This window comes from Podarcis melisellensis (genome assembly GCF_964234715.1).
Source record: "Podarcis melisellensis genome assembly, chromosome: 1".
NCBI classification, from domain to species: domain Eukaryota; kingdom Metazoa; phylum Chordata; class Lepidosauria; order Squamata; family Lacertidae; genus Podarcis; species Podarcis melisellensis.
Genome location: NC_138528.1, coordinates 95,627,931 through 95,651,787, shown reverse-complemented (window position 1 = coordinate 95,651,787; position 23,857 = coordinate 95,627,931). Strand labels below are relative to the sequence as shown.

Below are 23,857 nucleotides of genomic sequence, written 5' to 3'. Positions count from 1 at the left end.
TTTCCAGGGAGTCTTCTCTTCTCATGAGGTGGCCAAAGTATTGGAGCCTCAGCTTCATGATCTGTCCTTCCAGTGACCACTCAGGGCTGATTTCCTTAAGAATGGATGCGTTTGATCTTCTTGCAGTACACCATCCCCCACTGATTTTCATGAAATTTCTCTTAGGCTCTCTGACAGAGTAGGAATCTGATGTACCATGAACATTTGCACGCTCATCAAACCAACAACAACAAAAAATTAGTAAAAGATATCATCTGCCCTGTTTTGCATTTCTCAGAACTAAAGAGAAAGTAGCCATCCTCCTACTCTGCAAAAGAATGTCAAAGGGAGCCTCTAGCACAAAACTGCTGAATGTGAACTTATCAAAGCAAATTAGATTTTTTGTGTTTTAGCCATGACTCAAGATAGTGGCCTCCTGTCGCACCAAAGGTGTTAATTAACTTAGCAATGCCAGGATGATTGTATTCTCAGGATGATTGTGTTGTCAGGATGATTGTATTATTTGCTGCTGTGAATGGTTGCTTTATATTAGGCTTTACATAGAATTGTCCTGATTGTTCTTTTTACATTTAATTGCATATGATTGCCCCATTCAAAAGGTGGTCACCTTCATGTTAATAGGATCACCTACAGAACAGTATGTAAAATAAGTGCTTAAGAGCAAAGGGGTTCATGGAACAAGTTAGAAGACATTTAATGAATGCACTGCTATGAAACGATAGACCTACATGCAAATATACTGATAGGTTTCAAATAAAGAATTTCCCCCTCTTCCATGTGTGAAAAAGAGCCATAGATACTCTATTCTATCTGCTGCATATGAATAGAACAAATGTAGCCTTTCTTCATATAGTTGAAGGTGAATGTTTAATAATTCTTCAAATGTGGTCCTTTCTATACTATACCTTTGCTGAAGAGCTTAGCTGAATGCATTTCTCCACTTCAGCTCCCAAGTGAGGCCAAGTAGGGAGACTTCTGTTACTATAAATACATCCAGCACCTTGTACTTTCATGAGCATTCCTACATGAACTGTGCTCTGTTAAGCACAGCTCAAGAGCCACAATTGTTGTACTGCAGTTCCATGTGAGGAGATGTTTCCTGAAATTCAGATCTGGCCATTGTGAATGCTGCCATAGAAAGTCCCCGAAACATCAAAAACTATAGCAAACAATTGATTCTGTAGATAACAAGGGAATCTGCCAGATCTACACACTTGAAAGGCTCAGAATGCATACAGCTTGCATGAAGGTGCATGAAGCTTCCAGATGTAAACCATAAATATTATACATACTTTTATTTGAAATTTTCATGGGGATGCATACACATAAGGATGTAGATACATAATTATACATAAAGACCCAACACTGCGATAAATGTTTATAGTTCTGAGGTTATTCAAACTGCTTTCTGTCAAGATTGAAGAATGCAAGAGCATTGCCAAACTTGAGCTTATCCTGCAACAAAAAATAAGGAGGCTTTTGAGAGTCTTAACAAATGTTTTGGATACAAATACAGTAATGGCTTGAAAAGAAATTAATATATCTGCACTAGGATTCTTTCCAAACAAATGTCCAGTGGCTTCTTGTATAAAAATGAATTTGAATTATGAAATATAATAAACAGCCAGGGACAGTAGTAGCCAACCATTATTGGTGGTTGTCTCTTCTCAGGAATCTCTCAGCATATGCAGAGGACTCAAGAAAGGGATCAGCTCCTCATTTTTCACTGGGCTTTGCAAACTTCTACAAGCAGTGAAAGGGATTTCACCCTTCATGTCAGAAGACTCAGAAATCTGTTTCTCCTGCTGGGCACAAGGTAAGCAACTCTTCCCCTCCTGAACCACAAACCCTGCTCTGATTTGGACTACAATTCCCATCAGTCCCAGCCAGTGAAGTTGTGATGGCTGGGACTGATGGAAAGATTTAAAAAATGTAATAATTAATACCTTTAGTTCATCATCAAACTCCTCCATGGATTCAATAAGTTTTCCAGGTTCATGTTCTCCCAGTGGAAATGGATAATCTGTTCCCAGCATCACTTTGTCCTGAAAACAGAAATAAGCAGGTAGATAGCATTATTAGCAGCTAATTCAGGGAAGGAAAACCTATAGTTCTCCAGGTATTGTTAGACTGCAGCTTCCACGACCTGTGACCACTGATCATGCTAGATGGGGCTGACAGGAGTTGGAATCCAACAATGACTTGGGGGCCAAAAGTTATTTGTCCTTGATTTAATAGGTGCACATTTTCCAACTTAAGAGGTTCCTATAGGGAGCATTATTATTTTTTCTATATATAAGTGAAAGCACATTTTGATTATTATATCCTAAAACTCTTTGGTTTTTCTGTGTGTGCAAATTGCTGGCCAATAAGAGAGAGTATATAGTAGGCAAAAGACGCCAGGAAGTTGAGAATTGTACAAGATTGTACTACAGTATTTACCTCAGAAGGTAAATGTTTTCGTTGTAGGAGAAACAGTGCAATGAGGTGCACTCCCGAGTAAGTGGATATAGTATATGTGATTGCTTTAACATATGTTGTTACTGAATGGATGATTAATGAGGAAGAAAGCAAGATTTGGTATTTAAAGAAGGCAACCCCTTTCCTTCCTTCTCCATAGAAAGGCTGTTCTTCCTGTGCAAATTGCTTCCATTGTTATGGGTAGAGAAAGCTGGAGGTTCTGAGGTACTGGAGGTTCTGTGATCATTTTGGATCATTCATAAATTATGTCCTGTGTTAAAGAAGAGGGAGGGAAAAGTAAAGTTATGACAAAAGAAGAAGGTGTATGGAGTGATCCATCATGCCATAGCCATTTGTTTCTTACTTACTAAGAAATGAATACAAATTGACACTTAAAAAAACAAGCCCTGCTTCTTTTAGATATCACATTTACTCAGTGTTCAGTTGTCTCTGTGGTGCTCCAAGTACTGCCACTGAGCCTAACCTGCCTCACAGGGTTAATAAATTAAAAAAAATGAGATTTCCTCATTTATGCCATTTTGAGTTCCTTGGAGAAAGGAAGACAGACATATGTTATAAACACATCTTAGAAAGAAACAATCAAACAACACAGTCACTGATATCAGAACAAATGCCCAAAGCATTGATTCTGGAGGAAATTCTGGAGGCTGTGTACAAAAATATTTTCCCCTCTGCCAAATGTCTCCAGCAGGTGTCACCGTGGGGTTTCTGAAAGAAACACTTCAATCTTAACAGTTATGTCAAAGCACAGGCCCACTGCAATCTGCCTTTTGTCTTTTGGAAGCTATTGTAAAGCATGAAAGAAGAGATGTATGCCATAGATGACAAAGGAAATATTGGGCGCAAAGGTTCTGGAAATCTGTGTTTGGCCAAGATCTTTACATGTGTCTACTATATACAGCCATGTGACTCCTCAACCATGTACAGTATAAAGTAAAAAAGTCTGTTATGTAAAGTATATGTAAAGTACATGCCCTTAGGGGCTTTAGATGCTCTTTCTCGTATGATTCAAAGCTTGTAACTGTGTTTTATGGTAGCATATATAATAACATATACCTTAATGCTCAGAATAACAAATCCACCAGCTGAGTCTGCTGATGTTCTAGAAATAGACATCAGAGCAAACAGGGTGCTGGAAAATACTGTTACTTTCAAAAGTCATTGCCTTACATGGTTGCTAAAAGAGTTCATTGAAGGTCAGTAGAGAAACAAATTACACTCTGTTGGGTCAAAGGAAGAGAATGTGTAACTTAGGTCTCCACAGTCTGTTGCACAGCCACTTTTCTCATAGTCTGATATATCCAGCATGGGGCCAAAATGCATGCTGGTAATCAGTGCTTTTTTGGGGGGTGAGGGTTACAAATGAGGTGCCAGTCCTCATACCTGGATAAATGTGACATGGGTGTCTGCACAAACTGGCTGGAGGGAATTCATTTCCCCTTAGCTGTGCACTATTTTTGATGTAAAACATTACCTTCACCTGGCCCTGCTTTATACATAATGGTGCTGCCCTGCCATATCTTACCAGGCCCTCTCCTTGAGCTGATAGGTCAATGTGGCCTTCCTGGACACCACCCTACGGTTGCATAGGTACCTATTTATCTACTTTCACTGGCATGCTTTCGAACTGCTGGGTTGGCAGAAGGCTTGCAGATACAGGCATGGGTGGAAGAGATGGCGGGGCCAAAGGAAATGGGTAGTTTTGTGCCTCCCCTGAGACAGGAGCAAGGGAGGAAGGACAGAATGTACCAGAAGCTGAGGGAGAAATGGTGCTGGCTGGAAGGGAGGGAGCTATCAGAATCCCCTCTGTTCCCTTCCCTGCTGTCTCCCAGGACCAGGAGGGACTTGAGGAGACAGGCACAGTGACAACTCCTGTGTTGAAGGAGTCACAGGTTGTTTGCCCTTGTGCTGTTGGAGGAGGGCACTTAAGTTTGGGGTTGAGGGCTGGCCACCCACGACTCCATCAGTCCAGTCTGGAGCATAAGCTCAGGGAGGGGCTCCAGCTGCTTAGCCACCAGAAGTGTGTGTATGCATATTTGGTGCACCAGTGGAGCTACTAGAAGTTCATGCTTTGTCAGTAAAGAATTAAACTCCCGGCCATTTGTCCTCTTTGGGCTGGGTATGCTCAGGACAGCTGATGATTTCTTTCTTTGCAATGGCCTGCATAAGTTTTGATTGTGTGCTCAGATACTGAATATTGAAGGTATCTAATTTAATTCCAGCTAGCTGTATAAATTCATCAGTGAGAGATAGAAGTAAATGTGGAAAATTTTACCAGACAGTCCACGGTGTCTGGAGATTTTCTGAAAGTTGCATTGATTCCACTGGGGAAAAGTCTCACAAAGCTGCTGAATATTAAAATAACCTTCAAAATTAAAACAATTCAGATACAATTTGTTGGAGTGTGATTAGTGGTGCCTCAGCATCTCCTACCTGACTGTATAAAAGTCAGACAGTGTCAAATCTCCAAAGAGCCTAGTGCTTAAGCAATAATTAGCCACAGTTAAAGAGCTAGCTTAATCCATGTTGTATCAGCTTTTGTTAATATCATTGTTGATGTATATTATTTTTAGCATTGTTTGCTGGTAAAATACTCAGCAAGTAAAAAAGGAGGAACTGGATCAATCAAATGCATTTATTAAGTATCAACAACTAGGTTTTTATTGGTGATTAAGGACAGAACAGGTCAAAAGGCCAGGATCTAGATCAAGTGGACTGCTGGCATGTTCAAGTATCACTTCTCATCTTTGTGATCTCTGAATTAGGGAAAAGAATAGGAAGGGCAACCTTGAAAAGCACCAGCAAAATGCCACCATTTTCTCTCTAGCATGTCCTAATGCTGAATCTTCCTTCTAATCCACCTTCCAACCTGGAAAGTGGCGGAGTTAAAAGACTGGGGCATGTTAGAGAGAGGGTGACTGTACTTCCTTCATTATTTGTGTGTCTCAATTTGACCCTTCTCAGATATTTATTACTGTCCCTGGAGAAAGATGGGCAATACGTAATCATTTCAAGTGTACCAAGAAAACGAGTTTTTATTCTCTTCCTGGGTAACCCCTGTCTCACCAGTCTTTTTGCTGCTTATTCTTCTCCTATTGCCTGGGCAAAGGAAGAGTCAATCTAAGGGTGAGCCAGAGGGTAGAGGCATGCCCTGGCTTCTGTCTCTTCCTTTCCATTTACCACCCAGGAGAAACGAAGGCAAGAGAGAAGGGATGTTTAGCACCTAGGAAAGGTGGCCCCATCCCTTTGCTTCCATATCATGGCAAGTATTTGTCTTCTCATCTGATGTATGATGGAGAAAGAGAGGCTTTAATCCTTTGCCCCCCCCCCCGGTCATTTGCATTAGGAAGGAAATTCCCATTTGCACCAATAGGAGCGTGAAAGAGTCAGGAGAGAGAGCTTACTTGCAGTCTTTGGCTAAATACCAACTCACTCACCTTTCCGATTACATCTGTTAGCATCTTCAGTGCACATTCATCATGAACAAGTGAATCTGTGTAGAATGAACCAAGGTATTTCTTTGGATCAATGTTATTATCTACTGCACACAAGTCAGGCCGCACGTTGAATCCATGGGAAATGCGCCCCACTGTATAAGGGAAAGAGCCACCTAAAAAGAAAGATGTGTTGTAAATTACTTTGCCTGAAGGAATACATCTAGGAATACCATTAAATACTGTAAAATAATATAGACATTGCTGATATATTCAAGTTAGGGATTGAATCTGGGACTTTCTGCATATGGAATGCATGTGCAGTGATCCCTGCCTCCCCATCCACATTCCTAACAGCTATTTCCTGATATTGATCTTGAAAGGTCTAATCTGGCTTTATACCTGGAGTGCTGCCCTTGCCTCTACCATGCCTTAGCCAACCCCAGTTGAATGAACCTAAGCGTGTAATGCCCAAAAGCTTAAATGGGCTGACTTTGAGTAGGGCTAGTGTTGAATTACCACCCCATGACTAGTGTGTGTTGGGGCAAAGAGTTGTATATTGATGATTTCTGTGTGTCCTCCAGCCTTCCTGCTCTCAGATACTTACCTCCATGGGCAAAGCAAACTCTTAGCTTGGGAAACAATTCAAATACCCCTCCCATAATCATGGAGCAAATAGCGATGGTTGTTTCCGAGGGCATTCCTAATAGCAAGAAAGAGTTATTCATTATTTCTACAGTACTATGCATAATAGTTTTGTAAAAAAAAAAATCACAATTATTGTGAAATCCACTGTGTATAATTGAAGAACTGATACTCCAACTTGACTTTACCAGGTCCCTGATTCATATTTTACCAGTAACACCTAAGAAAAGATGACATATGCTCACACAAAGAGTTTCCTTGCTCCCTTTCCATTTTATTAGCAGCTACTTGCCAGGAAAATGAGTGTGATGGTGTCATGTCACATAGATGTTCCTGAGAGATGCGAATCAGAAACACAGATTAGGGGCCACAAGACACCCCTACATTGTTATTGTTGTTTCTTTTAATTTATATACAGCTTACATGCCTTATCAAGTGATTGATAAGTATTACATCCATTATAAAATTGTCACACACAATAAAAAGCCTGCTAAAAGCACAACAATTAAAAAAGTTAAAAGGGCAATTAAAACAATTAGAACAGAAAGTTACAGTTCAGGGGAATACTTGTCTAAGTATGTTAGTCACACTCAAAGTAGATCTATTGAAATTGATGTGCGTGACTAATTTAAGTTCAAAGCAGGAATTTAACACCATGCTCTTCTTATTGTTCAATCAGCATTTGGCTTGCCAGATGGAGTGATCCCCTCTCCTCTCCTCTCCTCACCTGCTGTTCTAAGGGTTTTCCAACACACACCCTGAGCCAATTTCAGGGGACATTGGGGAGGAAAAGGGAGGAACCCAATTGTGCAAGTGGAAGTCCTTACAAAGGGCTTATGCTGATGGGCCTCATTAGTTGAATCCCACCCAGTGAGTCTACTCTGACTAAAACTTAGTTGGAAACAACAGGACAGCTGTAATTTGACAGGGTCCCCTATCACATTGATAATGAACCCACATTGCATGGAGTCTCTCTGCACCAGAGCAAGTCACTTCCAAGAATGTGCAGTGTGACAGATGTGGAACCTTCCCGTATGAAAGTCTACTCCAGTCTTTCCTTTCTGTTCTTCAGATATTGGATTCCCAACTCCCATGAGCCCCACTCAGGATAGAGATAGAGATGATGGGAGTTGTAGTTAAAAATATCTGGAGGGCACTAGGTTGGGGAAGGCTTGCCTGCTCCATATGGGTGTGAGCCGTTCTAATTCATTGTGGTGACCATGTAGAGTTGCTGCTATACAGAAGAATGGTGCTTTGTTGCCCCTTGAGATAATTAGATAATACATTGTTGTATGAATGCATATGATGAGTTTACACAACATATGTATGTATTTTTCTGTTTTTATACTGTAAACCACTCTGTGATCCTCAGGTGAAGGGTGGTATATAAATTCAATTTTTTAAAAAATCTATATTTATGGTGGGGAACAGAAATCTGCATGCTTCATTGACTTCCTCCCCTCCCTTTGCCTATTCATCTCTCTCAACTTCGGTTGATGTTGTAATACTGTGCAATGCTAATATTTCATTGCTAGGTACTTAAAATACAGTAAAAACAAATTAATAGGTTCAGCTATGGTGCACTGCTCAGTGCCAGTTATAAGCAAGCAAGTTAAAAGGTAGCAACATTTTCCTGATAAGGTTTTGTTACAAGTACAGCACTTAGCCTGTTTACATACACATTGCCATATCCTCAAGTGTAAAACTACAGATCTTTTTTCATTTATAAATGAAGTGGAAAGAATTCCCAACTGGCTTGAGAGAAGTTTTATCAGCACCTTTAGGGAACCTTGGTACCTGGGGTTATAGTCCACTGCTTCCATCTTCAGTGGTTACAATCAAGGATCTTTCCTCCCCTGAATCTTCCCTAATGTGCCATATATGTGTCTCTCTCTTCCAATTAATGGGAATAAGGTTGCCCATAAGGAAGAGTGAATGGACAATATGCTTTTTAAAAATTTCTCAAGCAATCGAGCAGGCAGGCCAGGCCACAGGTGGCTCAGCAAGTGCTCTCTCAACTCTCACTAATTCCCCTTTCCACCTCCCTTCATTTCCTGCCTGTGATATTCTTTTTCCAGCAAATCACTGGCCCTGGAAGTTGGAATCAAGCCCTGTATTGACTACCTTCACTCACAGGAAGTACAGATTATCATATCAGTGACTGGCAAATAATCCCCATGGAAGGAAGAAAGAGAGATGACAATTCAGTTTAAAAATAGCTGATCTTCTCATCGCTACTTTTATTCTTGAAAAGAAATTTCATTTTCATTTGAGGGAGAATGAACAATGTAGTATAAACAAAGAGCAATGGGAGAGAAGGCAGATATGCTTCTGCTTCTGTAAAGACATTCAGAACATTAGGAGTATCCTAAGATGTGGCAGGAGACATTTGGTCCCATGTGGGCTTAAATAGAAAAAAATGTTGAAGACCCATGTGGGGTAAAAGGGGGGGGGGAGTTTGAGATCACAGTGCTATTGAGATTGAATCTTGAGATCTGACAAAGCTAACAATTTTCTATCATGTGTTAATTACAAGCAGCTTATTCCTATCTGCAATGTCTTTTGTAACTTCTGATGGGAAAAACGGGAAGCAAAAGTGATTTATGCACCTTCATTTCATGCTTCCAAGTAGCATCCAAGGTGGTAACATACTTATTCAAGGATAATGCACAATCTATGCTTCAGTTATCTCATAATGGTGGGTGTGGGGGTGTAAATTGCCACAATTTGCCACCACCCAGAGGCATGTGGCAGCAAGGCATTACATATGCGCAAATTTATATATCCCCCTTTCAGTACTTCTCAGGGTGATAGTTAAAGCCATTTTAAGAGGACTGCTGTATTAGGGAACTTAGAACAATCAACGGCATCCTGATTAAAAGCCCCTTGATCCAAACTTCATGGATGTGAATGAATTTAAGGAACTGTAAGAAAAGTTGTGCAAATCTTCCCTGTACATTTTCAGTTGTGTCTCCTGCATTATTTCATTTATAGCCCACTTTTCCGCATCTCCATTTTATCCCTATAAAAAAACCCTTTGAGATAGGTTGGGCTGGGAGATGGCGAATAGCCAAATGTCACGCAGGGAGTTTCAGGTTGAGTGAGAATTTGAACTTGGGTCTGACACCCTGACTACTATGCTAAATTGGGTCATTGCTGTTACTCACAAACAAAATGAATGAATGTCTTTTAAGAATTGTAAGTGCTACTGACCTACAAGCCAAGGAAGCCAGTATTTAGACATCCTTCCATCTGTCTGCATGTCCCAGGGATGCACAAAGAGGCAGCAGTTTAATTGTTCAGCAGCCTTAAAATTAGAGGCAGTAGGGAAGAGTTTATTAAAAAGTCGACCAAAAATATGACATTTCAAGTAATACAATTGCCAATGTTTAAATGTAAGAGCCTGGTATTTTTATAACACAAGAGTAAAACATTTAAGAGAAATAATCATAGAATCTTATAATTGTAGAAATGGAAGGGATCCTATGGTCATCAAGTCAAACCCTCTGCAATGCAGGAATCTCAACTAAAGAATTCAGTCACAGCTGCTCACTTGAAATTCCTCACTCATGCTTCTGGGGACTGAGGACAGAAAGCACAGTCATGTTTCAGCCCAACCTACCTCACCGGGTTGTTGTGAAGATATGAAATGGTGCTGGGGTGGGGTAGAAAGAGATATACTGTTTCCTGAGCTCCTTGGAGGAAGGTTGTGATAAAAATATAACAAATAATTGCTAGTCTTAGGAGGATCTATAAGTCAGTTAATGGGCTTCTCCAATGGGCTGGAATCTCCATCAGCCAGTGCCTGAGCCCACTTGCAGCATTTAGATGTACATACATGTACTATCCCCCTTCTCCTTTTCTTATGAATTTCCATCTTGTCTTCATTTATATTGTGACCCTTTAGGTAGGTACAGGCCCTTTTTAAAATTCTGTGTGAAGCACTTCAATTATTTTAAGTGCAAAATGAATGATTCATTGTTATTATTAGTAGCATTAAGAATTTTATATGGGAGTAACCTTTGTTCATGATTCAGAATCATGGCATGGACTTCCATACCTGGTCTCCTGATTAAGTTGGTATGTCAGGGTACACAGCATTTACATGTACAGGAACTACCAAGTTCATAGCATCTACATATACAGGTCCACCAGCATCTGCACTGGGTCCCTGTTGTCTTCCAGGTTCAATTCACAGCACTGTGTTGGTTATCATTTTAGAACTCCAATCACTCTAAGCTTCAACTTACGTGAGACACTGCTACTATCTTCATTTATGATCCCATTCCTACATGCTTCCCTTCTTTCTTGGTGAAAGATAAGATGATATCTGTCGTTTATAGCTCATCTAGACTTCCACATCTCCTTTAGGGAAGTTTTAAATGTCTGATGTTTTATTCTGTTTTTAATCTGTTGGTAGCTGCCCAGGGTGGCTGGGGAAACCCAGCCGGATGGATGGGGTATAAATAATAAATTATTATTATTATTATTATTATTATTATTATTATTATTATCATCATCATCATCATCGGAATGTCTACTCACAGCATAGACTGGAAAGAGTTCTGGGGCATTCAGGTTCCAGTTGTTGATATGAGATCCTATCTGCACACCAGGAAATCCAAGCTCTTTCACACAACGATGCAATTCCTTCACAGCCAAGTCTGGAGCTTGCATGGGGAGGGTGCCAAGGCCAATAAACCTCTTTGGGAACTTCTTCACAGTAGTGGCTAAGTCATTATTTAAAAATTGGCACAGGTCTAGAGTATCCTGTGGTTTGGCCTGGTAAGAATCATGAAAGGAAGAAGGAATTAACATGTGGTTTTCAAATCGGAAGAGAAACAAAAGTTGGTTGTGTAAATAACCTTTAGGTGGAGTCTCAAACAGTGCATATGCAGAACTCTAGAATTAAGTCCCTTTGTTTCACAGAACAACTAAATAGGATAGCTTAGCTAGGAACCTATGGTCTCTTAGCAGGACAATTAAGAAGAAAAAAGGAGCACAAACACTAGAGATGGTCTACTTTTCCTTTGCTGAGGCACCAATCCATGAAAACAACCTAATGCACCATACACACAAAGTACAACCTGGAAAACACACAGATACTACAAAATTCTTTGCAACTGCTACTGTTGTGTAACACACAGCAATCATCCAGAAAATGAGATGCTTCCCTACATACAGGAATTCAACTCCTTATACACACAGACACTGCTAATTAGTTAAAGTACTGCTGGGGCAGCAAGATATATATTTGATGGTCCCCACCCCTTTTCAGTGCAGGAGGTCATAGGCTGAAACGCTGGATATGATTTTCCACTAGATGTAGCGCCAAATACAAAAGCTCTTTAGCCACCACCATAACTGGAGCAGATGCCTGCGTAGTTAGTGTTGCTCTTTGATGCCTCTGAAAGCACTTTTGCACAAGGAGAACAAAAATGGAACCTGAATGGCAAATGCTAAATTCCATTCTATCACCTAGACGCTTCAGCCCTCACTGGACACATTGCCCATCTGGCTCTAAGAATTTATTCACAATCATGTAGGTTGGGAGAAGCCAATTTTAAAATGAAAGTTAAGCTTTAGTATTAGAGTAAAGCAACTAATTTTGTTGTAACGAGCAATATTCAGATATGTTATTAATAATTAACTTCCATCCATTATCAATATATCTGAGAAATAAGACAAATATATCCAGCTTTATACACAATTATTTATAATCCATCAGACCTCATCTGTACAATGACATCTGTTGACATTCTTTAGTCTCCTGAGCCTTCTGCTATTGCAAAGTATCTGATTAATCAGAAGGATTTCTGCCTTCCTTTTTGCATGTGGAGTTCACGGTTAGTTGATTTTTGCGATACAAAAATGCTGTAGTTCTTTTCCTTGACTTGACTTACCCAGTAACTAAACATGACAGGAACTGTAGAAAGGGCCTGGACAGTGACTCCTATAGAACAAAATTAGTAAAAGTTATTTTATAAATGCCATTAAATATTTTTTTTAAAAAAATAAGCAAACTATTCTAGAGTAGTTTGTTTATGAGCAATGAGACTTCTCTAGGACTACTAGGGAGGGAAACAATTTTGGGATTGTTTTCTTCACTGCATAGTAATCAATTACTTTAGAAATAAACTTGAACCTGTTTTCCTGGAGGGAGGCAATTAATGAATATTTTTGAAAAATAACCCACTACAAGTGAATGGCTCTTCAAGAGGAACACTTGAACTGTTGTTACTTTGGCTTCCAGGTTTGAATGTAGATGAAAATTTATCGGTGCATTTCTGTAGTAATATATTTTGCAGTCTGCTTTAGCTCTTCTTACTCAACAAAAATGCAATATATATTCTGAAAATCAATTGTTGATGCTTTGCAAAAGCATCTTTTAAAAGCTACTGTTGCCGTACTGGACGTCTGCATAGTACACATCCATACTAATAGTACCTGATTGGTTCATCTGTTTAATCCGAACCTCTGGATCCCAACAGTTCTCTTGGATAACTCTGAAAAGTTTCCCATCTTTCATCATTTTGGCTTCCCTCTGTAAAAAATGGGGAACAGTTATTAAGGTAAATGTTATTATATTTCCTTTTAAAGGAATATTTTCATGTATTTCCTGTCTGTTATTTATTAATCTAGTACCCAACGGCTTTTGCTGACCTGATCTTTTTAACATAACAGCAGTTTACTGTGACACATAGGTAATGGGGCCATAGGGCAGGAATCCATGCTGTATTTAATTTCCATGATTGTGATGGATCATGAGGGTGAGCTAAATCCAGGGTAGCCAATTTGACACCCTACAGATGTTGCTGGACTACAACTCCCATCACTTGAAGTTGAGGCTGATAGAAGTTTTTTATTTATTAATTTTATATCCTACTCTCCTTCCCAAAGGAGCCTAGACTCTTCATTTATTTAAAAACACACACACTATTAAAACACATTTTAAAACGGTTTATAATGTAAAAAATCTTTAAGAAAAGATTTAGCAAAGCCATGTGTCTGTAAATTGTAGTTCATAACATATGGACGATACTACTTCGGCTATTCTTGGACTAAATATATTTATTTATTTTTTAAAACTTCATAGCTCTTAATCAACAAAAACATCTAAGAGGTTTACATAAAAAATATAAAATACTCCATTAAAAATAAAGATAAAATCAAATGTTAAAAGCAAGTTGGCACAATCTTTTTATCAAAATGTAAATAAAAGCAGCAGTTTCAAACCAAATATCTATATTATAATTACACATTATGTATTACACATTACAAATTCATGTCCGGTTAGGCTTTCTTAAACAAAGAAGTTTTAGTGGGTATTGAAAGCAATACAGTACAGCAATTCTGCCTGCCTAAAACTTTCGCAACTTTGTGTTTTGACCCAGTGGGTTTCTTGCAAGTTCTTAATAAAGCCATGAGACCACGGACATTTTAAACCTTGAATATGTTACTAGCCTCATACATCATTCATAGCAACTGATAAATATTTTAAAACCTCAATTCTACACCCCCCCCCCAATTTCATTGTGACTGTATTTTGGCAGGCTCCTGGAATGACTTGGCAGCTGTGTCACAATTCAAGAAAATTGCTCCAAATATCACAAGCTATAATTACAGTGCCGCCATCTGATTCCTCTGGCAAATATAGTTCAAGAATTTATTTTCCAAAGTGCCAGGAGGGAAGAACTTAAGCATATATTCCTACAGAGTATGGATATATGAGTCCTCTGTTGACTTTTACATAACAGGCACCAAACGGTTTAGAGAAGATGGAAATGACCTGGTGGAATCAAGCATCTTGTTGTATAAAAATAGATGATGGGAATTCATTTTGTTATGATCAGTGGGAATATTTTTTTGGTATGCACAGTAAGTTGTGTGGTTCTTTGGCTGGCAGATTGTTATATGGAATCATTGCAGTACTGAAGCAATACTAAAAAGACTATAATTTCTCTAGGGGTTCTCCTTTAAACCCTCATAAATAAATGCCGACTGTAGCAAGAGAAATAATAGCCTTTCCAATGGCCTGAAGGGTTATACTATGAGATGGAATCTCCAATGAGCAATGTCCTAATTAAAAACAGTGGCTCCCCCACTCCATCTGCATTAGTGATGTGCAGACTATAGCAAGCCCAATGCAGAATGAAAACAAATCTGCTTAGTTCAATTAGATGGACGGAGGTAGCTCTATCCTCATTAAAAGGTGTGGGCTTAAATCACATAGTCATTCTATCATCAGCATGAACACACATGACCCAGATATATTTAATACAAGCATTTATTTGCTGGATCTGTAGTTAAAATTAATTTGGAGCTGATTCTCAGAGGCTTTGCAGTTAATTATTCGACACACATGGATCCTGAGAAAATTAGTTTTCCATTGCAAACTACGACTGCCACACTGAGCTCTTCATAAAGTTAATCTAAGGCTTCCTTTCTTGATGCTAAATCTTTGTTTTATAACATAAACAGTGGGTTATATTACACTGTTTCCCAACTTTTATTGATATTGACTTCCATAAATTCTAGCAAAAAAGAAGAAAATACCATTTTGGTCAGATGATGATGAAGAAGAAACTGAACCTCAATATATACCTGGGTTTTTTGCATAAAATATTTTGAGGAAATAATATATGATACAGTAAAGTTGAAGCAAAGTGTGTTTTTCTTTTTTCATTTTAATGTTGTGTGATGGGAGATGTTATTTGCTACCTAAGAGAAAACAAGCTTCCCTTGATGTGGTAAGCCTGAGGTCTCACCACATAACAGTGCATTCCAATGAAATAATTACTGAATGAAAAATGATGTGGTCAAGGCACCCTATGGGGGCTTTACCAAGCCAAATAAATAAATAAAGCTAGTAGCTCAAATTACCTTTAACCAAAAAAAGGAACTCTGGAATATATCAAATTGAAAACCTAAAATATAAACCTCCCCAAGGATTGAGAGTCTTGGAAGCCCTGCTCTAAGCTGCCTCACCTTCTGAAGTGACAGGAGCCAGCTGCCTGAGAAATAAGGCAAGTTGGTGCCTTCTCTTCCATGTACAGAAGTCAAGCACACCGGTGGCTGATCACTTCAGCACTGGTGAGCGGACAGCATCCTCCACTGTACCAAAGCAGTATGCTTGTTTAGGGTGCACAAAACCAGTTGTGAGAGCTCTTTGCCCTCATATCCCTGAAGTGAAGACTCATGATGAGACATGCGTTTGGGGTAAAATAATGACTGTAAACATATCTGCAGCAAAGTGTCCACCACCATAAACCCTAGCAGGCATAGAAATTGCACAGGAATGGGGGGGGGGGGACAGACAACAACAACTCCACATGCCTTTATCTTACAGGGTTGGAGGATGAGTTGCCGTCAAAGCCATCTGAGGGTGGTGCTTCCCCTATAAAGGCAGCCACTACCCTCACCTCATTGGCTACTGCAGTGGTGTGATTCCTTGCACCACTACCTTCATGCAAGGAGTGAGCCCCAGAGCCTTTCTCTGACTATGGGGTGGGTGGGGCAAATGTAGCCTCCATGTAAAATTGTGGTGGAGCAGCCATCTTCTAACACTGTACCTTCACTCTCCAGTATCTACCTCATGAATGATGAATATTATGATTAAGAGACAAGGTGTTTTTAATTAGCAGTACATTCTTCATCCAGTACATTCTTTTAACACTTGATTGTTATGGCGATCACTAAGTTGCTGTCACTGCATATTAGGTATAAATGATTAAAAAAAATTAAAGTTGCTGTTTCAGGTGTTTAACCTTACAAAATTATTATGAGACACCTGTATCTGATTTCCAGAGAGGCATAAATCTAGGCCAGCTTTTAGGTCATGTACAATAATTTTTCATTCTACTGAGGTGATGGCAAATTTGAGATGTGATCCTTGAGCTTGTTAAAAGTTGCTTTTCAGAGGGAATGAGCTTTAGGCAGTGGTTGTTATGGAGATGTGAAGAAAATGATTCAGACAAAGATTCAGAGGGCAAAAGTGAAGAAAGCAAAATTCTTAAGAGGTTTTCAGAGTTTGGGATATTGTATTTGTTCAGATCTATACAATGGTTCTTATTTTTTCCACAGTTACTTTTGGGGCAAACTGAAAAGGGCATAATTTCACTTTTTCTCTATATAATAACTCCAAATAACCATGGGTTATTTAAAAACCATGTGAGTTTTTAACTGCTCCTTAGTCCTTTGCTTTTTAGCTAAGAGCTGTGGGATTTCCCCTCTCTGTACATATTATTTAATCAGAATTTTCTCTCTGCAGGCTTCAGTTTACAGGCAGTATAGGAATGGCCTTGAAGTAATTACTTACTCCTGGGAAGCAGAAATAAGCTAATGAGCTTGCTTGAGGCTAGATTCATTTCATTTAAAATGGGTTGGACTGAGTTCAGGACCTGGACCTCCATTAAATATTTTGTGAATGGAACAAATCAGGTATAGGAAAGGGTTTGCATGTACAGAAAGGTGTCATTGCTCATGCTCATGTCATGACTTCCATTAAAATAAGGCACAGTAACATGTTATGAATGAGAGAGTTAGTTGGTCAAAGTGCCTTCCCTCCAGATATACGTATATTTTCTGTCTTTCAGGCACATTGAGTAGACAAACATATTCTTGCAATTTTCACCATTCAATTTGCTAAGTGCCACATGGCTCGTGTCCATAACACCACCTGGTTTTGTAAATGTGTACGGTATTTGTACATATTTCTCAATATAAACAGTTTGAAAGATAACATGTGTTTGTGAACTGGTGGTCACTGACCATGACCGAGGCACTGATGTCATAGTAGATGGCTTGACGAAGATGTTGACCCAGTGTGCAACCGCTGTGAAAAAGGCAAATTCCATGCTTGGAAACCACCGATATCGTTATCCCATTATACAAATCTATGTTGTAATCACATTTGGAATACTGTGCCCCGTTCTGACTGCCTTACCTCAAAAAGAATATTATAGAGTTGGAAGATTCAGGACAGATAAAATAACCTCTTCATAGTTAAACTATGGAACTTGCTTCCACGGGAGGCAGTGATGGCCATCAATTTGGATGACCTTAAAAGAGGATTAGACAAATTCATGTAGGATTAGGCTATTAATGGCTACTTACTGAAAAGTGCTTTTGTGTTCAGGTCCTACTTGAAGGTTTCCCACAGGCATCTGGGTGGCCACTGTGAGGAGCAGGGCTAGATGGGTCATTGCCTGATTCAGCAGGCTCTTCTTATGTGTGTGAGAGTGAGCTTTCAAATTTATATTTAAAAAAGGACAGCCAAAAGAAGGTACACCTCCATACAGGACCTAATTAATTCATAGGATTCATTGTCACAATATGTGGTGATGGATATTTGTTTAGATTTAAAGGGTGGGTAGACAGTATAATGGAGGATCAGTCTATTAGTTAAGTTCTGAATCAGTATCACTTTTCAATACCTCAACTGGAAAGGGCATCAGCAGTAGAGGGCTGTTGCCTTCATGTGTTGCTTGTGGGCTTCCTGGAAGCATATGGCTGGCCACTGTGAAAAATCTGAATTTGATGAATCTTTGGACTAATTCAGTAGGGTTATTCATATAGATTTTCCCATAATTTTAATATACATTCCTAGATAACTTTTTATTCATGGGTCACATAGGTCAGAAACACAGCTTACCTCACAGTGTTCCTCCAGCTGAATCCATCCACCATAGCCATATCTCTAGGAGGAGAAGCATACATATGGTTAAATCCATAGCCATGGAAACAGGCGTTAAGGATATCGTGTGAAGAACCATTCTGACTAGAGCCAAATTGTGACCATAGGGATGTAGGGCTATTTTGGGAGTTTCCAAAAATTTCTCTTAGCTATGGAGCCCAGTTTCAAATATATAGCTACTTACGAAATGTTAAGTCAATAATAGAGTGATTGCACATTTAAAACTATTGTGTTCAGGCTCTGTTTATGTAGTCCAGGAGGCAGCCAGCCCCTATTAGAACTAGAGTGCTGAACTAGCTGAACATTAGACTAGACCTGATGGACTGGATCTCTTAGGACTAGTCTTCCAATGCTTAAGGTAGCTTCCAGCAGAATAAATAATTAACAATAAAACATGCTGAAAGCAATAATCTATGGGTTCTACCCACAGCAATTTAATTGCACTTGGGTGCCATTGCAGTTGTGACTTGGGCTGCAATCCTAACCCCATTTACTTGGGACTAAAGTCCACTTCTATTGGATTCAGTAGTACTTCCTTTTGATGACACATGGTTAGGACTGTGTTCTAATGGAACCTACTGCAATTAACTTGTTAAGGTTCTAGCACAATGAGTGCAGTAATGACCAGCACAAGAGCTGCAATGCTTTGCTCCAATGCTGGGGTCAAAAGCACCAACAACCACTGACCCTGTTTTATTGGTATAGAAGGTGACACAAGAGGACAGAGGGCCTTTTCATTTCTGGATAAAAGCAGCCCATGATGGCATAAAAGACAGGAAATCTGCACGTTTCCTCCCAGGACCTCAAGGTGGCATACATAGTTCTCCTCATCCTCATTTTATCTTCACAACAATCCTGTGAAGTAGGTTGGACAGAAGGACAGTGACTAGCCCAAGGTCATACAGAGTGCTTCATGGCTGAGTGGAGATTTGAGCCCTGGTCTCTCAATACTAGTAGCCCAACATTCTAACCGCTGTACCACCCTGGATTTCTTTCTTATTGGGGGAGTTCCATTTTTAAAGCACACAGAATGTTAGCTGTCCTGTAGTTGAATGGTCCAGGACAGTACTATTCAGCTGCTTGTCCTATGATGTCCATAGTGGTGCCACATCTGCAGTGGAGATGGGATGGGACTGGGCTACCAGCAGGATGAATTTTGTTATGATTTAAGAAAATATCTACTTCCCATTCCACCAAAATGGACTTTTACAGCACAATGCAGGATACTCAGAATTGTGTTCCACTGAGTTCAGTGGGGCTTATTCCCAAGTATGTATGCATTTAATGCTAAGCCTTTATTATGAAACCAGGAGTAAAATCTTGGGTTTGTGATAAATTAAAAAAAAAAAAATCTGCTGAGCTGTAATTAGTTAATCATTAGTGTAGGCATATATTGATTCTCCCTTTCAGCCTCTATGCTTCAGAAGCAGGGGTGAAGGTCACCTTCTTTTATTAATATTTAAAGAGCAGAGAAAAGCTTCAAATACACAAGTGAAATGTCCATTGATTCTCCCAGAGAGGTTTAAAACTCTTCTAATATCCGGGGATTGGGGACTGCAGATGAAAGAAAGGCAACTTTCTTTTATTTCAAAGATTCTTGGGTTTGAAATATCTCATTATGAGAGACTGAAAAGGTACTCTGAAATAGCCAATAACTAGTTCACATAGAGGCAACTTTAATGCATCTGCATGAATAACCTGGCACAAAACCTGCAATTTTTGTTTTCCATTGATGTCAAACTGTATTTTGCATGCACTATCCCCGCAACACCCTCTGCAGAATCAAGTTCTTTTTGTAAGTGATGTGCTCATGCACTGATTACCACAGTTTAAGATAAGGTTGGTATGTTAGTAAAAAGAGTTACCGGTACCTAACTCTTAGTTCATAGTGTGCTCAATCAAAGTATTGTTTTACTGAACGTCTGAGTTTTGCTGAAAATAACTAAAGACCAGATATGGACCCCAGAAACAGTCAAATAGTTTGAAATAAATAGTTTGACTGATAGATTGGAAGAAGAATAGGGGGAGTACATCTCTATAATTCTTCCTTGATCGCTCAGCTGCTTTTAATGCCATTGACCATAGTATCCTTCTGAGCCAAGTTAGTGCGCTGGGCATTTTATAGGGGACCACAGCTATATACATCTAAGACATTTAGAAGTATGTCTTGTTGAGTTCAGTGAGGTTTACTCCCTCCCAGGTAAGTGTCATTTCCTGTGCAAGTAGCACAAATTCGCAAACTTTTGTTTTTTCTAATGATGAGTGGTATCCAGTCTAAGTCATACTGTGATTAGACCAATTGACATTAATGGACTTAGCTATTTAACTTCAGTGATATCAATGGGTTTACTCCAAGTAGGACTAATACTAGATATCACCCAATATAAAGATATTTGATTTATTCTGATAAATTAAATAGCTCTATGCATTTAAATACATTGGCTGCAATGCTAGATATATTTGCTAGGGAGTAAGTTCCACTGAGCCTATGAGTCCCATGCTGGTCACATGATCCGGATGCTGTACGCCGGCTCCCTCAGCCAATAAAGCGAGATGAGTGCCGCAACCCCAGAGTCAGTCACGACTGGACCTAATGGTCAGGGGTCCCTTTACCTTTACCTTTAAGTCCCACTGAATGGTAGCACTTCTGAATAAAAATGCTTAGGATTGCACCATATACCAATAACTCAATGATGCCTTCAGTGGATGAAGAAAGATGCCGATAAAGGGTATGTTCACATTACAGCTTACTCTGCATCCAGAGCGCTCCCACTGCTAGTTTTTCAAGCTGCATACACATACCTTCGGCCACAGTATCAATCATGTAGTTTATTGATGCATTTCCCCCCCCTCAAACCAGCTTCAGTCTGACTAGAAAACATAAGCTGCATTCAGTTCATACTTAAGCAGAGTGTGTGTTTGTGATACAGCCCTCACGTAGGTGGAGATGGCAACTTCGTTAATTAGAATTCTGGGTTGTTGTTTTTCCAGGGCTGGGGAAACCAAAAAGGCCATGCGTGTGAAGACATCCCCATCCCCTCTCCAAAAGTGCAACACTGCAAATGTGGCTTGAAACAAGTGGGGGAGAAGACAACCTCACTGAACACTATCCAAACCCACTGTGTTTTTATTTACAGCAATGCAGCTGAAAACTTGATATTTTTATTAAAAGGTGAAAAAGAAAAGGGACATTTTCCTGTCAGTATTTTTTTTAAACAACAACACACAGAGAACCCTGCCTGCTTTACCAAGCAACTATCCGAACATCTTTGTTTAATGGATTCAAATTAATGGAATAGTCAAAATGCCCTCTGGCAAACGCTAGGGGGCCAGAAGCATTTGGAACTTAAGATCAGTCATCTTCTTCTTTAAGAGTTCAGCCTAAAAAAATATACCCAGAAGGGAGTTCTCAAAGCCCAGAAGTATGAGAGATAAAGCTCAGCTGAAAACACTCATAGCAATCAGAAGCAATACTTGTACCTAGAGCTTTTGTACCAAATATCCAGTCTAGCTATTACCTGTTTTAGATCAGGCCACTCCTTAGGCAGAATGTGACTATGAATGTCAATTTTCATTTCTGTAGGTTCACCTGAAGATTAGTTTCAACAAAGGCTTGCACCCGATAAACTTAATTGTGCTTTTGTACTGCCTGCCCTTGGAGTAGTAGTTTTTCATTAACTTAAATTGGTGTTCAAGTCCTCCCACTAACCTATCAGGCTACAGTAACCAATCAGATAGCCAGTATTTCAGGAGAGCTGAGCTGGTCAAAACTATGCAACATGAATAGAGTGTAAAAGCTGGATAGCGTTCAGAAAGAGTTGTGCAACAGTGAAATGACTCCTCCAGGTGCCTTTTATATTGTGCATTCATGCTGAGTTGTGCCTGTGGGGATATTAAGATCGTTATACGTGATCCAGTTTCCATACTGTTTCTGCCTGCAAAAAGTCTGGGGTGGACATACTGCCTTGTTTCCAATCAGTGCATGTCCTATAACTTCATTCTTTAATCCTGTAACTTTTTAATACCACAAATATACCAGAGTGGGGGGTTGGGGGTTGGGTCCCACTTTTGTTGCTGTCTAGTGCAAGACTACCCCTTCATACAGCAATCAAGAAAGCCTCGCAGAACAACCAGTGGCGTAGCGTGGGTTGTCAGCACCCGGGGCAAGGCAAGTAATTTGCACCCCCTAACCCGTGGATTTGCGCCCCTAACTCTAACCCCCAGATGTTGCGGCCGGGCCCCCCTGCACCCCCACGCTACGTCACTGAGAACAACTAATAAAGTGGATTGATGTGTGAACGATCCAGTATAAATCCACTACTAAAGCACTGTATCAATGACTTGTTACAGAATGCACCTGCCAAAAAACAAACAAGAAATGTGCCATTTCCAGACTGTTGCTATTTTTAGGTGGGCTTCAGTCACACACTGGCTAATTCAGGTTGCACAATGAAAAGTGATTTAGAGCAACAAACTCACTTCCCCAAGACATCAGAGTTTTTACAATGAGAGAAGCATGGGGAACTACAGTAGAAAGAGTGATAGCATGCCATCTTGCCTCCCCATGAACAAATCAGACTGAATGCTCATTAAATAGCCAACAGCATCTAATCTCCCTTCAAACATATCAGAATGAATACTCAAAATGGAGGGAAAGTGGCATATACATGTAATAAACAAACAAAGCAGTCCTATCATAGAGCTCCCAGTCTGCAGCCCCCCATATAAATTCTGTAAGTGGGACCTGTGATAAAATAAGAGTATTTTCAGAGACTCCATTCTATTACCCCTGTGCCCACAGTTTTCCATTCCCACCGACAACTGTCAGCATGCTCAGTCTTCATTGCACTACTTTTTTGCAGGGTAGTGGGGAGATATTCCTCCTTTGGATTTCCTCCTGAAAGGTTTCTTTGCATGTTGGGTTTTCTCCAAGTCTGCCTGTATAGTGTGTGGATGATGCCATTTTGGTTACATAAGAACTGGCACTCAGAGAATTGAGATACGTACCTCTTACTGTATAAAATCTATTAGGGTAGTTTGAGAGGGCTTTGCTTGCTCATCTGTTAACAGATTTGTTTCCTAAGGATGAGTTCCTTTGTCTATGCCTATGGATAAAAACACCTCCAAAGCTCTGCTTTTAATTTTGCTAAATGGATTAAGCATTTCTGCCATTCATTCAACAGCCAGAAGTGAGAAATTTTCACATAATGAACAATTAGGTTTAGTTCTACCAGTCTACGCATAGTGAGTGACTGTATTACTGGAAAATCTCCTTCTCCTGCAACATTTTTGTCCAATGAATCCTGTCAGGCAGTATATAATATGAATTAGTCTAATAAGGTATATTTGCTAGTAATGAATATTTTCAAAGAATCACAGAATCGTAGAGCTGAAAGGGACCCTGAGGGTCATCTAGTCCAACCCCCTGCAATGCAGGAATCTCAACTAAAGCATCCATTACATCCAAACACTGCTTAAAAACCTCCACCCCAGTGGGCATACAGCTAGCTGCAGGTGGTAAGGAATCTCGATTGAAACTGCAGTAGAAAGAAGTAAGTTAAATTGCCCCTGCACAAGCCATGGTCTCAAGCTGAATCGTCCT

General features: G+C 39.7%; 2 protein-coding genes across 2 annotated transcripts in view; one reads left to right on the top strand and one right to left on the bottom strand.

The window, feature by feature from the left end:
- The window catches only part of TMEM163 (transmembrane protein 163), a 109,441-nt gene that overhangs the window by 1,057 nt on the left and 84,527 nt on the right, over window positions 1-23,857 (top strand). Inside the window, exon 2 of the mRNA XM_081922056.1 lies at window positions 1,672-1,816. Within this exon, the coding sequence (XP_081778182.1) occupies window positions 1,672-1,816 (145 nt within the window). The remainder of the gene's footprint in view (window positions 1-1,671; window positions 1,817-23,857) is intronic.
- On the bottom strand, window positions 1,281-21,898 carry ACMSD (aminocarboxymuconate semialdehyde decarboxylase). Its single transcript, XM_081922044.1, has 10 exons — window positions 21,774-21,898; window positions 18,214-18,258; window positions 13,008-13,104; window positions 12,464-12,513; window positions 11,106-11,342; window positions 9,774-9,867; window positions 6,523-6,618; window positions 5,919-6,091; window positions 1,947-2,045; window positions 1,281-1,455 (listed from the first exon to the last, which is right to left on the bottom strand). Exons 1-10 carry the CDS (start codon window positions 21,828-21,830, stop codon window positions 1,393-1,395), a joined length of 1,011 nt encoding a protein of 336 aa, XP_081778170.1. The 5' UTR covers window positions 21,831-21,898; the 3' UTR covers window positions 1,281-1,392.

Bases quoted from the DNA above. Each gene is read 5' to 3' on its own strand.
- ACMSD (XM_081922044.1), bottom strand. From the start codon at position 21,830: ATGAAAATTGACATTCATAGTCACATTCTGCCTAAGGAGTGGCCTGAT. The intron at 18,259-21,773 runs GTAATAGCTAGA...TTCTCCTCCTAG, and splicing joins AGTGGCCTGATCTAAAACAG to AGATATGGCTATGGTGGATG. The intron at 2,046-5,918 runs GTGAGTGAGTTG...TTCTGTTTTCAG, and splicing joins TAACAGATGTAATCGGAAAG to GACAAAGTGATGCTGGGAAC.